The sequence below is a fragment of the Phaenicophaeus curvirostris genome, chromosome 2, assembly GCF_032191515.1.
Source record: "Phaenicophaeus curvirostris isolate KB17595 chromosome 2, BPBGC_Pcur_1.0, whole genome shotgun sequence".
NCBI lineage: Eukaryota > Metazoa > Chordata > Aves > Cuculiformes > Cuculidae > Phaenicophaeus > Phaenicophaeus curvirostris.
This window is the reverse complement of record NC_091393.1, coordinates 27,239,297-27,255,116: the sequence shown is the minus strand read 5'-3', so window position 1 is coordinate 27,255,116 and position 15,820 is coordinate 27,239,297. Positions and strand designations below refer to the sequence as shown.

At 35.4% G+C, this 15,820-nt stretch overlaps 1 protein-coding gene across 2 annotated transcripts in view; it reads right to left on the bottom strand.

Annotated features, from left to right (window-relative positions):
- The window catches only part of SNTG2 (syntrophin gamma 2), a 269,256-nt gene that overhangs the window by 13,895 nt on the left and 239,541 nt on the right, over positions 1–15,820 (bottom strand). For both annotated transcript variants that reach the window (XM_069851590.1, XM_069851589.1), the window contains exons 14-15: positions 15,484–15,693; positions 2,438–2,530 (exon numbers count right to left, since the gene is read on the bottom strand). In XM_069851590.1, coding sequence (XP_069707691.1) covers positions 2,438–2,530; positions 15,484–15,693 — 303 coding nt within the window. The remainder of the gene's footprint in view (positions 1–2,437; positions 2,531–15,483; positions 15,694–15,820) is intronic.

Sequence of the window (15,820 nt, the reverse complement as noted above, 5' to 3'; positions counted from 1 at the left end):
AGAGGGCCTAATCAGACCACCTGAAAAATATTCAAAACTTCAATGAGTTTGGATCTAAATAGGATAGATGAATGATCCCTACATAAAATAACTGCTTGGGTGGGAATGAAACAAGAACTTAGGAACAATTTAGCAATAACAGGCATTGCTGGAGCCATCATCTCTCTCAACAACTAACACTGAGTGGAAAAGAAAAGAAGTCAATCGCTCTGGAAGGTGGAAGAAAATGTGTACTTTGGGATCCCTTTGCCTTGGATGAGCGGCTGGAGGCACAAGACAGGGGAGATGAACCAAGAAAGCCAACTAGCTAAAAACCCTTCTACGATTAGAAGCAAAACCAGCTGCAGGCCACAAAAATATGTCTGTGATGGGCTAAAAATGGTAAAAACTGAATGAGTTAAGCCGATGATGGCCCTGGAACAGAACATGTATGAAATGAAGTAATTCTTTCAAATAAGTTTAAGAATGCTCCTCCAACACTGTTTCAGAGAAGATCTTTCTAAAAAGACACTTAAAAGTCCTAAGCAAAAGTCCTTGCCCTTTTTATTTTGGTGGTAATAAGAAAACTCTTCTTACATTATTTTACAGACTGTAATAAAGAACATTTTTTAATGAATACTTGAGCCAGCTACCCAAAATTTGAGATCCAGGCTTAGAGTCATAGGGCAGGCAGGGCAATGGCCTTCATTTTAATAAGCCTATGTGAACACCTTTAGAAAAATAAGCTTTTCAGCAAAATTGCTCTGTCCTTAATGAACTGTTAATTGCTTGACCACATCAACAATCTATTCTGTTTTGGTAGGAAATATTCTGAAAAATCTGAGTGTCGGGCAACAGAGAAAACTTCAGCTAACAAGTAGGAGAAGCAAGATGAACTGTGGAAGCCCCTCATTACTTCTCAGGCTTGAGAATGTAGAAGACATCACCATCTCTCACAGAGATGAACAATAAATGTCTTGAGTTCTCCAGAATTTTTACAGCTAAACAACACAATCAATCTATCTCACATTGCTCTCTGTTTATACTTAGATAAGCAACAAAGGTTGATCTAAATCCTTCTCATCATCAGTACTGAAGGTACACACTGGAGATCGAAGTCCTATCCCTATATCTATAGGTACTTATACCTAAATTTATAGGTATTTATTGTACTGAACACAGTAGGAACAGGATTTTAATTATAGCTCATTTTCTGATCTTGTAAAAGCAGTATCAATTGAGAAGATTATAAATCTAAAGGTGGGAGTACACTCACTCAATCTTCACATTTAGAAGAAACATTTTATATAGCCTAAACTAAAGATATTACTTCCTATAGTTAATTTGTGGTTATGTGCACAATATGTACAACTGTGCAAAAAGTAGAATTTCAGAATGTAGTATTACCTAGGGCAGAGAAAGGCATGCAAATGCATTTCCTGGAATTTTATGTCACCTTATAGTACAGCACGCAGTGCAATCAGTCTCAGTGTTCAAATAACACTGATCTTAGACATTATTTCTCTGCATAAAGATTTATGCATTTGGCTTCAAAACCCCCCAACATGCAAAAATTAGATCCTGTGTCATTATTTCAAAATGCTGTATGTCTCCTTTTAACTCAGAATGACTGACTGAATTTCTTTAACAAATATTAAAAAATCCATTCACTTTGGAGTTGAAGACTGTATTTCACAAGACTACCACTGCACATCTCTATTAAGGCAGAAATATATTTTTTTTACATTTACTTCTACTGGCAAACAATCATATAAATCTATTGTGACTAATTTAAATTAAAATATCACTTTAAATTATATATAAAATTGTAGAATTATAGAGAGAGCTTAGGGGCTGGCATGTATCATAAACCATACCCTGTAGGCACTTTATATATATATATATATCTCTCCACTCTGTTTTCCAAGATAAGTGAATTGAATCTTACAGATGATGACTTCAAAATGTATTTGCCCTTGTTCTGTTTATTTTAGACATAGCCTAAGTTTTTTATGATAGAAGAATAATTAATCCTATTTTATATCCGTAGCTCCAAAACAAGTAGAGTCGGGTGACGTTTATTTTCATGACCGGTGATCTTTTAAACATCTTGACATTATTTCCTAACTACGAAACCAAGTTCTCTGCTAAATGTAACTTTCCTTTGCCTTTATTATTTGAAAAACAAATTACTCCTTTTATATATTTTTCAAAAATTTATCTTTACGTGGTAAGGCACAAGTATAGTCCCTTTCTTGTCCCAAATTGACTGCCTTTCAGTAGCAGTGTATAAATAAAAAAAATAGTACATTTGAGGAAGAAATGCTTGACATCAACATAAAAACTTATCATTATTGAACAACGTAAAAAATTAAGGTCAATTATAATGTCTATAATAGTAAAACAAACTCCTTTTTTTTAAAAAATAAGTTACGCTTTATTTACTGTTTCCTCTTACCTTTGTTTTACTGTCAAAACAGGTAAATCCCAGAGCAAAGTCGACTGTGAAACACAGGGTATCCCCTTGCCAACTGCACATATATGTTTTAGACTGAAAAAAAAATGCATGATTTTGAAGGAATGATTATCATCACCATTTATCATATAAAAATTAATTTATAGTTGATTTTTTTTTGTAGGAAGACATTCAGCTGACGAACTCACTGTTGCTTTATATTATTGCATTTTAAAATTATCAGTAACTTCTGAATATAATTCAGTATGAGCTCTGTCAATTAGACTTTAACTGGAGGTCTTCTCTATTTTGAGTCACTCTTCCAGCAAATAATCACCATATTTCTTGGAAACCATCCCTTACCAATGCAACTCAGAACAAATAAAGCCAAATAAAGACTATTTCAAAGCTTTTGGGAAACTGCTTATTTAATTAATGACTTCTGATATCATTTCTGGCACATGCAGGTAACTGTGCCTAAATGTGTAGTGATTGCAACCTAATTATGATAAAATTATCTGTCTGCTTGACCTCTCCATCTTGCTTAAACTTTATAGACAGTCTTTTTTATTTTGCAATATTTTTTCATTTGTAAACTTGGGTGACATGGCAGTGCAACACTTCGTTGTATCTGCAGAGTTTCTTTCAGTTCCCAAAGTGGTTTTAACACAAGAATGTCCTAGAGGAGATTGAAAGAATTAATAAACTTACTTAAGTTGAAAATTGTCCTCTTAATTATTTTTATAAGACTTTTCGTATAATCTAATAGTTCTGCATATAGTAAACCTAAAGGTTTCCCCTTCCCACTATTAATAAAAATATTTAGAGTTATACTAAAATAAGCATTTGTGAATTAGAGATATGACATTTTATATAGGATTTTGAAAGGACTAGGTATGAAATTAATTTATCCATACAGGTTAGTATTATAATCAGCTCAACAATGACATAGATGTATATTATTTCTGAATAAATTATTTTGCTCATTGGTGTTCAAAGATCATGTTACTTGGCATTTAAAAAGATTTCAGTGATTGATATTCAATTAGAATGACATTTAAATATCCCTACATTTTATCAGTAATTATAAGGTGGCATTAAGCACCAGTCATAACTTAATCTCCATTATTTTCCAATTAAAAAGGTTATACTAGCTGAGCTCTGAGTCAGTGAAACAAATTTTAAAACCTATTAAATTAGATTCCCCCAATGGTAAGCATCTAATTGCTCAGCCACAAATGATGAATACTAAAATGAACTATGCACAAATAATTAGCCTGGAGTATTTCACAAATATTCAATATCTGCAAATAATGGAACTGGTTTGAAAAACATTCACAAATACTACAGACAAACAGAATATGCTGCATTTCTCTGTGATAAAAAATTACAAATATATATATATAAGGTTTATATTGCAAGATACACTAATAGCCTTCTCTGTACAAAAGAATGAGTTTGGGTTTTGCTGTATGAATTTTAAACCCTGCCCATCTACTAGCTTGTCACAAAACACTTGGGGATTGTAAGCAGAGGTAGATGAGAATCTACAAGTTTAAAAAACTTAAGATATGCATTAAAATATTTTCCAATCATCCTGCTATGCCCTAATAGCCATGTTAATTTACACAGATGGTAAACATGAAAATTTAAAACATTAGTAAATGTGTTATAGTGACCATCTCTGGCTTGCAATGCTCCAGACAAGATGTAGAAGTGTTTCCAGCTCTGCCTTGGGTGATTCTGTACGTTGTGAGAGTTCAAGCCTGATGAGATTCTTTAGTCAAAGAACTAAGAAAGTAGCTGTGTCCTTGCCTCATGCCTGAACTGCAACAACTAAGAAAAGTGTAGTATGCATCCTAGATAAATTATTTAATGTTTTCCAAGCAAAGGTGAAATGATCTGTAGAACAATTGTTCATAAGAAATGACAATTACAAAACTCTTATCTGTGTAGTTGTTCAGGTTTCACTGTTGCAATGCATGTACTTTTAACTCATGAAAAGCTCACTGAGTTGATGATATGACTTATTTGGACTTCTATCCAATATAAGGATAACTTATGTCCAAATAATATGGCTTATTTGGATTTATGTACAACATAAAGATAACTTATGTCCAAATAACTTATATTCAAATAAGGAAAAAAAGAATGATTTTGATTCATTCATAGAAAGAAACTCTATGACCTCTTATTCCTGTTCAGAATGATGGCACTGAACTATCTTTGACACTGCTATCACTCCTCAAAGTCCTTGAGAGGTTTTAATAGTTACAGTGACTACACATATACACTCCCATGAACATACAGCTTTCCCAGAAATAATTCAGCTTTGACCTATCCTCCTCATTTTAGAGACTGTCTCAGGATCCTGGAGCTCCTGCCCTGCAAATGGCAGTTTCCATTTCATAGAATCATAGAATCACCAGGTTGAAAAAGACCCACAGGATCATCGAGTCCAACCATTCCCATCAATCACTAATTTGAGCTGTTCTGCAGAACCAATGGATGTTTCAACTGCTTTCTGGGGCAGACTTGTTCTTGCCAGCAAGACACTATCATGCTAGCACTGCACGGAAAGCTTGGGCAGTATCATACGCTACCTTTACACACTAATTAGTATCATCTCAATCATCTCACATACTGGTCATACCAGTCTTGAGCAGCCCTGTACTCTTTGCCTGTCTTGTCCAAGCCTTCACCCTGGTCCCCTGCACCAGAGCAGATCATGTGAGAGCGAGCAAGCCTCTCTGCTCCAAAAGTAGAAGAAGAAAATTAAAAGCAGGCGACAGCTTTTCCTTCTTGCTAATGAACTTTCTGCCCCTCCTCAGCAGATTGCTGATGGAAAGCTGAACTCATCTCTGCACAAATTGTAGAGGGCTGAGATTCCCAGAGGGGTGTAATAGGGCTAGGTAGGGTAGAGAGTTCCTGAGAGTGTTTAACTCCTCTTCTATGTCAGCCTTCAGAATGAAATAAAGGTTGCATTTACCCTAGGACAAGCTTTCAGCCCTCTAACAAGGTCACATCTGCTGGTCAGTAGTTTGTCTTTTACTTCAATCTACATCTCATGGCTAGACTTGATGATCTTAGAGGTCTTTCCAGCCTTAATGATTCTATGATTCTTTGAAACAACCTTGCATTTCAATCCCAGTATGATACTACAACTAATGAATATTATAAAGCTTGGAGAACTTGGTACATCTAAATATCACTGATACTTGTTTCTTCATATTTCTGAGACCAAATACCACCCCTTATTTCATTTATTGTTTTTTTCAGTCTGTCGGTGTGGACATCTGTAAAAACTGGGATGAAGTTTGTAGGACTTGTCAGAGGAACTTACATGCCTGAAACAGAGAAGGACCTGAATAATGTGCTATGCATTAGAACTAAAATGATGCACAATGGCATTTCAAATAGATTGAAGGTAAGGAAAAAAACCCTATACAACAGACAGTTTGTAACACAGATTCTTGCTTTAAGACTTTATACAGCAGCTTTTTACAAGCTATTAAATCATACAGGAGTGGTAGGAGCAAGGCTTCTCAATGAATTCAATGTATCTACCAAAATATAGAGTTTGGTGAAAGCGTTAATATGGGATCAGCTAGGTCAAGAATGAGCTTTTATGAAAATTCCACTTTCAGCATAAAAACCCCTCTGAGTAGGATGTGGAGATGGTGATAAGAGCAACCAGAGTTGTTATGGTTGTATTGAGAAATATATCTCAGCCCACATACAGAGAATGTACTAAGGAGGCATACAAAATTAAACCCCTTAATTCTGAAGACAGCCTGCAAAATCTTCTTCAACAGACTTTTTGCATGGAATTAGATGTCCAAACAGAAGTGCTTTTTAAACCCTTTAAAATTCCAAAATATTTGAATTAAAATTGCACATATTTTGGCTTTCTGATACCTTAAAATTTTAGTAGTTATTTTAGGATATAATTTTTTATATTATATATCACCATTTTTTAAAGCAAACTTTCAGAAGACATTCATAAAGTACATTAAAATAATTCTCACTCTGAATCCACATAACATATAAGAAAATTATATGACAATGAATTCCAACATTCATCAAAAGCATGAGTTTTCAAAAATTTCATCCAGAACAGAATTCTGAAGCTTAGGTGTATTCTTGTTCCAGATAACTGTGCAAAAGGATCAGTGAAATATCTTTTTTAACTTTTGTGAATGAATGAATGAATGAATTAATGAATTAATGAATGACATCTTTGCTTAAAATACAGGGCACTCATTTGTCCATTCTTTTAAGGAATTATCACAATTTAAAAGGTTACAGAACTGTGACACTTACAGCTAGGTACAATTAAAAACATCTTTTTGAAACAAAACAGATCTAATTGAAAATCTTGTAAAGTCCTTCAAGATCTAGACGTAAGCAAGAGAGACACTAGAACTAAACATAAGATATTTCAGAGGACTCAATCTGTCATTGTATGTTCTCTGAACTTCAATGAAAGCTTCTATTGATTTCAGTAGAAGCAGTGCTATCTCAGTGCATAATGCTTTAGAAAATAACACCTATGCTTAATATGTTCATGTTTAACATGCTGGCTTTCTCAGGATACTGCTATGCTTGAAATTTTTGCCTGTAAGTCATCTATTAGAATCTGAGCCACACATATAAGGAAAATCCCTGCCACACAACAGCTGTTCTAACTGAAAAAAATATCTCTTCTAATCTATTTGTAATGCTCATGACATTTTAGCAGCTAACTGCAAAAATGGTTTTCTTAGTAGAGCTTTCATTACACAGACAGAAAACTTCAGCATAACTGGGTTTAAGCATTAAACCACTGTCATGAAGAGACGGAGGCTACCTGCACACGTAGCCTGAAGCAAATGTTCCTCTGCAGGGAATTTTGCTTCTGTAGAAAGACTGATAGGTCAACTAATATCTCCTATACCATTGTAGGTTCACCTATAACTTAGCAAGACGAGCAGATAATGCCTACACATGGCCATAGCATTCAGTCTTTAATATGAACTTATAGTTAATGTAAACATGACAGAATCATAGAATCATGGAATAGTTTGGGTTAGAAGGGGCCTTAAAGATAATCAAGTTCCAACACCCCTGCCACAGGCAGGTACATCTCCCACCAGATCAGGTTACCTAAAGTGTATTTTTTAACCTTGACTTATGTCAGGAGCCAATTGTGCTTCCTCATCTCTGTGCCTGAGCAACAGGTCCCTGGGTTTATAGTAACTCACTCTTTTCATAAAGAAAAGCGAGATATAACAGGGACTTAAATGTTTAACAGCTTCCTACCTGGAGAGTGTCCCAAGTATAACTTCATATACCTGAGGCAGATACTCAATGACAGTAAACAGCCTGGCACCACCCATCTTAGTGGAACTCTACTGCTTTACTTCAGCAAAGGCATTGACTTATTTTTCATACAGTTCGTTATTATAATATTTTTTTCTCCCTTTTTCTGACGATCTATATGGTCTGGAATTTTGCAGTTGAAATAAAAAGATTTTAAATACAAATATCAACAAGAGACTTTCCTGAGTACAAGTTTCAGTTCTGAATCAATGATGCTTAGACTGGGATTTTGTTTTTCTCTAATAAAGGAATCTAAAGGAATTCTAATAAAGGAATCACAGGTGGAAACTAATAGGGACACAAAATTTGAAAACATAAAATTAAATATCAACATTCTAAGGTAATATTACTTTATAAATTTGAAATTATGTGAGAATAACTTCTTGACAGCTTCAACAGTTTTATCCTGATTCAAGACTTTAACATCCTCTGGAAAATAAAAACAGAACTAGACTCACACAACATAGTTTTTAATTAAATCTTTGGATTTATAAGTAAATTTAAATATATTTAAGATTTATTTTAAAAATCTTTACATTTAATCTTTCAATATAAACCACTTGCAATTTTAAGAATACATTACTATTTTTAGAAATACAGACGTAGCTTCATTAAAATTAATATGTTATACTAATCATGTTTAAAATACAGAATATATAAACAAGATTTTGTTCAATAGCCTTGTAAATTGCTACGTTCTCTTGTCTTTTTAAAAAATATTACAGGTGCATTACTTGATTCTCACCTGGTATCAGAATGCTTAATTATTAGTAGTTTTTACAAATATATTAACAATTAATCCATATAGCTCTCAGCAACTTTCTTTGTATTGGAGAATGGTACAGTCTTTGCATCAATGTGAAAATTAATAAGAATCTAATAGTACTCCTAAAGATGACCAGTTAAACTGGAATTGAAATAAGCTCTCATAATGAAAGCAATTAAAATCTTAATTGTGTAATTAAACCAAATGCCTCTAGCAAAATCCTAGTAGCTATCTTTCATAACCTTATAAATCTAACCCAATCTTGGTGACATTTAATATCTCACATGAACTTAAGGAGGATACTTACTTACGTTTTTTTCAGAAATTAGTTCTGAATTAGCACATGATGGTGTTTGCATTCTTAAAGGGACTCATATCTGTAATTCTGTTTCATATATGCTTCATCATTATTCCGGAATATAAAATTAAGATAGCGTTGCCAACTGTATTTAACATCTTTGCATTTAAAATATATTATTTGGCACTCACAAGAATTACACTGGGATCTGCTAATCCTGATTTGCTCATCTTCTCAGATTAACACGAAGAATTAATAGATTCTTAAGTTAGAAATGACAATTATTTCTTATTCAGACTGCTTAATTTCTTCTAGATTTTGTTTATTTAAGTTTATTTTATTAAGTTTATTTTGTTTATTTTCTCAGTCTCAGAGGGTGATTTAGACTGCCGTTTCACAAAATCATAGAATCATAGAATAGTTTGTGTTGGAAGGGACCTTAAAGCCCAACCAGTTCCTACCCCCCTGCCATGAGCAGGGACACCTCCCACTGCATCAGGCTGCCCAAGGCTACATCCAACTTGACCTTGTTTCTCCAGCTCTACTTAATTCCCAAAGAAGTCTAGAAACAATTAGTGTTTGCTTTGACCACAGAGTTACTGAGACAACTAAAGTCTTCTGAGCCTCGCAGAAATCATGTAGTCAGAACAGTTAGGTGAATTATGGTCAAAAGATGAATGGAAAGATACTTAATCTCTGCTCAAGTCCCAGTGGAGACACAGTTTCTAAGATTACTGATTCCATCTAATGGGTTGTAATGGGATCAATTAAAAATGCCACTGAATCACAAAATCACAGAATCACTGTTGGAAAAGACCTCCAGGATCATTGAGTCCAACCATTCCTTTCAAACACTAAACCATGACCCTCAGCACTTCATCCACCCGTCCCTTAAACACCTCCAGGGAAGGTGACTCAACCCCCTCCCTGGGCAGCCTCTGCCAGTGCCCAATGACCCTCTCCGTGAAAAATTATTTTGTGATGTCCTGCCTGAACCTCCCCTGGTGGAGCTTGAGGCCATTGTCCCTTGTCCTGTCCCCTGTTCCTTGGGAGAAGAGGCCAGCACCCTCCTCTCCACAACCTCCTTTCAGGTAGTTGAAGACAGCAACAAGGTCTCCCCTCAGCCTCCTCTTCTCCAGGCTAGACAACCCCAGTTCCCTCAGCAGCTCCTCGTTAGACTTGTTCTCCAGCCCTTTCTCCAGCTTCACCAGCTGAAAACTGCATAGAAAACAGTTTTCACGTAATGTTCCAGGAAACAGACCCAGGAACTAAACTTCTTTTAGGCTGCCTAGATCCAAATATCACACACGCTTTTCTTCAGTTTTCTCTAAATCCAAAATCTTCAGTTGGACTTACATATTTCATGCTAAAAACTAGTCTCAGATAGAGCTAACCCTCATGGCAGGGGGGTTGGAACTAGATGATCTTTAAGATCCCTTCCAAACCAAACTATTCTAAGAATCTGTGATTCTAATTTCACACTTCCTTGCAGTTTGGACACCACATGGTGGGAACGTAAGCAATACACATCACTCACCAGCACACATCATTGTTCATATTTTCAGTGGCATGCTGAACACTCAACTTTAAGCATATATAAAGGAATGTTGCTAAACTGTGCATTGGTGTTCAGCAACAAAAAATAGTTTAAAAGCCATTTGAACTTTTATGTAAAAGAATTTCTCCAGTTGGTTCCTAATTTTAAAATCATGAGGAGTTTATTGCTGTCACCAGTGGACTGAGAATAAAAACCAAACTACAGACATTAATTTTGAGTCTTCCTGGATCTCAATAAAATATGGGACGTATTTATCAATTTAATTTGGTGAAAATGTATGTTTTCAAAATGCCAGTGCAGTTTTTCACAGTTTTTTCTTTATGATTTTTCATCGTTGTGATTTTACACAATATAAAGGCAAGTAGGTGATTTGAAATATAAGCATTACTTTTTGTATTATAAACCAGTTATTGCTTGTAACAGGTTAGAAAGTAGCCCGTGTATATACAGTCACTAATATATAGATATTTTATACAACATAGCCAATTGAATTTGCTTAAAAGGAAATTATTAGAAAATATTACATTTCTGGAGAGGTTATCACTTCTGTATATTATCAATGAGTTCTAGTGAGCCCTTTTAGAGCAGCTTTAACAGAAATACATAAGCACAGAACAAACAGCAAGCGGTTGTAAGAATGAGTTTACATAGCTGCGAAGGAAGGCTGAGAGGGAAATATTACATGGATAAGTTTTATACAGAAAACTTTTAAACCATCAATCTTTACTAGAAAAACACGGGATGAAAACCGAAACCTGTCAACAGGATGGATATTGAAAGGATTTGTACAGTAAACAATGGAAAGTAACTTCATCTTTCTCAGATGAGAATATTATAAATGGGTTAGAAATAAATTAAAACTGATGAACTGGTAAAATCTATGACAAGTTATTACAAGGAAATTAAAAAAGATGAATAGAAGAGTCAGTTGCAAGAGAGTAGCTGCTCCAGGGCTGGCCTGATCTGCCGTGGAACAGCAGATCTCAGCACACAGTGGGTTTTCCTGAGGCAGGGTATGGCCAGGGCAGTGGAGAGACTCATCAGGGGCTGGCAGCTCTCACAGGAGATGCTGATGAGGCCTAAATGGTGCCAGAGCAATGCAATAAAAAGAAGTCTAGGAAAAGCGAGTGGGCAAACGGCACATGGTGTGGCAGTTCACATGGGAGGGCATGCAGGGGAGGGCTCTGAGCAACCTGGTCTAGTTGAGTATGTCCCTGCTCATTGCAAGGGTTGGATTAGATGACCTTTAAAGGTCTCTTCCAACCCAAACTATTCCATTATTCTATGATTCTTTGTATTAGTCATTGATAACATGGTTGTAGACTCCTCTGGCATGTCACATAGATCATCCTGAAGAACATCCAGTGTGTTGAAGGAAATGTTAAGCTCTGGAACAGGAAGATGGTGAACTACGGATACTGTAAGGTGTGTTACCCTCATGTCTTCCATCTTTCATTAGTGTGGAACTCTGCTTATGCTCACAGATGAAAACAGAGATTGGCTGTTCTAACCAATATTGAAAAGGAATTCAATCTTTGTTATAAAACAGAAAAGGAAATGATTTATTGCGTTAGTTTTAATTATTGTTTCTTTTTTTTGAAGAATTTTAATCATGGTGTTTTAGCAGCACAATATCTGTGGAAAAAAAATTGAAATGGGAATTCTATGGAGACAAAGCTCTGTTTTTGTATGGTCAATTATTCCCACTAATTATTTTTACATTTACCCAGGAACAGACATAATCAGTAATCAGTTCTGAGCCACAATGATACAGTCTGGCTTTCAAATTCAGCATCAAGAATCCCACTATAGAGAATCCCACTATAGAGAATGGGTTAACTCTTAGAAAAATAAGTAAATGCTAAAATCACATACAAAAAGGCAAAAGATTCACAGAGGTAGATACATGTTAATTGAAATCCAAAGAGGGAAAATATGAGATAATTATATCGCACATTTATATTCATTATAAACTGGGTTTGAATTTTCACTAGTGTTCACATGACATGGATTTCAGTGAATCATTGATTAATATTTTTTACTTGTTATTTTTAATGTTTATTTCTCACAGGAAGAATTTGTATCATTCCAGGAACATCAATTTTACTGCTAACATTTCTCTTAGAAAAACTACTCATATCCTTGTCCTCAGCAAATACATATTTTATTTTAATTTCCAGGTTTTATTTTTCTGTCAATGTCAGTCATTGATTTAGAGAACAAAATGGAAAGAAGTTCACTAGAAGAACTTACCTTTAAGCACAGAAAATAATCATGCAGCAAAACTTCTTCATTATTCTGCTATGACTGAGTGGAGTCAAACTTCTGACCTATTTTAATTTTTGCAGTAAATCATATTAAACAATTTTTTTTTTGTCAAAGCACAAAACAAATAGTTTCATGAAACTAGGTTACTCAGCTGTACAAGGATTCAAGAGCTTGTACCACTTGCATCACAGCTGGAAGCACGAAGGGAAAACTTTCTTCCATGTATAGAATTAGATAAATGAAGAGAGTATGTAATCATATCTCCTCATTGTAAACTGTCTTCAGTTATTTTAGAGACACTGCAGTAGATACTTTCCCCCCTGCTTGTTTCCTTCAGTCCCCTAGAGCTCTTTATCTTCTGAAGCAGGTTCCCCTTCTCTGTCTTCTACCATCCATGTAGTAAGTACAAAGTTTCAGGATGCCAAAGCAGTTAGTCCCGCTTTTCAACAGCTGAAATGCATCACTGTCACTCTTTCTTCTGCCCAGTAACAAACACTATTGCAATATCCTCCTCTAGCTTCCTGTTGAGCAAAACTGAAAACCCCAAAGACCCAAATGATCCTGTCAAGATGTTTCTGCCTTAATTTAACAATCATATCCAAGACTCGGAGGAGTCGACACAATTTCCTTTGGAAAGAACGGTTTGAGGAGAGGGGAAAATAAAATGAAAGAAAAATTACTTCATTTGAGTATTGTTAATTAGTCTTGCGCTGCTCAGGATGTTGCAGGTGAGACAGAAAGAGGCTTCCTGGGATTTCTGGGACATGACTAAACTTCTAGTTGTGACTGGGAGGACTCCACTCCGTCTCTTCCATTGCAATGCTGATTTTTATTACTGTCCCCATGGAATTAATTTTTACCAGCACTTTCTCTGCTTTTCAACTGCCTCCCTACCCTGCCTCTATTGCAATTTTATTGCCCTCATCTGTTCAAATTAGGCCATCAGCAACTACAGTATTTTTTCTAGGAAGAAAAGATAGATATTTCTAGCACATTGATTTAAGTCTGCTTGCTATCATTGTTTGTAAATAGATTCATTTCAACAGGATTACTGAATTTCACACTTTCTCAGAAGACTCCTTTTTGTAAGCATTTGCAGCTTGAAATATGGCTTTAAGACAGCTGAAAGGTGAATGACATTGTAAGGGGGATTTTGTCCTGTTTTATTGGATTCTTTATGTTGTTTAATGTTGCAGTCATTTGCAAAGAAATGTATAAAAGCGTCACACAACATGGGCAGGTACAATTCAAAAACACCTTTGAACATACCATTGCACCTAAACATCTCTTTTCACAGACTCTGTGAGGACAAAATCTTCTCAGAAATACAACTCATCTTAAAGAAAGAACAAACACAAAGAATATGTACAGGCTAAGGATAAACACCCCTCTGTCAAAGAAAAGATCCCAATGACCCTCAACAATAAACAGAGCCGGGTCACATTTAAATGGAAAAGGCTGAAATGACACAGTACAATCCAATACCTGCCATGAATCTTGCCCAATAATTTATGAATAAAAAAGAATTTTCAACTGCAATTATGTTCTTTCTCTGAAAGAAAGAATTTTTATGGACAATCCAAATTACTGGTGATAGGCTTCCATCTTCTGGATGCTGAAATGCCAGTTCAGGAGGGCTACAAAGATAATCAGAGGGCTGGAGCACCTCCCATACAGGGACAGGCTGAGAGACTTGGGGTTGTTCAGCCTGGAGAAGAGAAGGCTCCGAGGAGATCTTATAGTGATCTTCCAGTACCTGAAGGGGCTCCAAGAAAGCTGTGGAGAAACTGTTTACAAAGGCTTGGAGTGATAGGACTAGGGGCAATGAATATAAACTGGAGGAGGCAGATTTAGACTAGACATAAGGAGGAATTTCTTCACAATGAGAGCATTGATGCACTGCCACAGGTTCCAATATCACTAGTCCAGTTCACTTGGGAGTACGAATCCAGAGGTTCAGCAAATAACTTGTTTACATAACAGCATAGAGGTTGTAACATAAATCAAAATCAATTTATCTTCTCAGTTTTCATATGACAAAATAACTCATTCAGAATAAATATAGGCTTGGGGAAAAGCACAATTCTTCTCTGGACTCCACTCGTTTATTCTAATGGAAGCTTAGACACCGCAATGCTAATAGACACCCACATTTAGACAACTATACCAGGAAACTTGGTTTTAAATTTAAAATCAGCTAATGGGACATGCGCCTTCAAATTTGAAATAATAATTGAGTTGAGAAAATTGTAGTAGTCTACAGAAAGTGATAATCTGTTGTTTCATTCTAAGAATTTAAAACTATCACACACTTTCCTCTCACCTTTACTCTGAGTCTTCAGAGTCATTCAAGGACAATCTCAATTTATGATTAATAAAGTAAGAGCAAAAATTCTTCTTTAGAAACAGAACTATTACATAAAACATAACAAATTTAACTTATGTGATTGGAAAATAAGGCTTCTAGTGGACTAAATATTCAAGGTGGTCTAAAGAATCTCCACAGAATTTGGTTTCCAGTGGTGCAATATATTAATTTGCAGTTTGTTAAAATCAAGGTCAACTTCCAATTTTCAAACTGTCATAACACACTAACAGACTGTTATTATATAGTCGTTGACATACAAATATTGCTGTGATGATGAACCTATCAGAAGCTTTCAGTGTATTAAAGTGTACTCAGATCCTTTAGTTATGGAGCATGTCAATCTGATGCAATTATTAAAGGTACAAATTATTTAAATGTTCGTTATTTTACTGATGGAATGGCTCCAGGATTTAAATCATTCATTACTTACCCCTGTTCTTTGAACTTCCAAGAAAATCGCTCTTTGAAACGATTTCTCCCACACTGCCAACTCGCTGCCCAGCTCTACATTGAAATAATGACTCTTCCCGTGTCCCACCATAACACTGAAACAATACGGCCTCTGGTCTTCAAGATCAAAGTCCTGATGAATACCTAAATACAAGTTTGCTTGTAGCCAGCAATCATCAGCAGGCCAGAGCTGAAAGACACGTTTCAGTATGTGATTCTTCATCTAGCAAAAACAAACAGTTAAAGCAACATTGTCTTCTGTAAGTGATGGGCACTTGGATACATTAGGTCATTATGTTAATAATTACCTTGAAGAA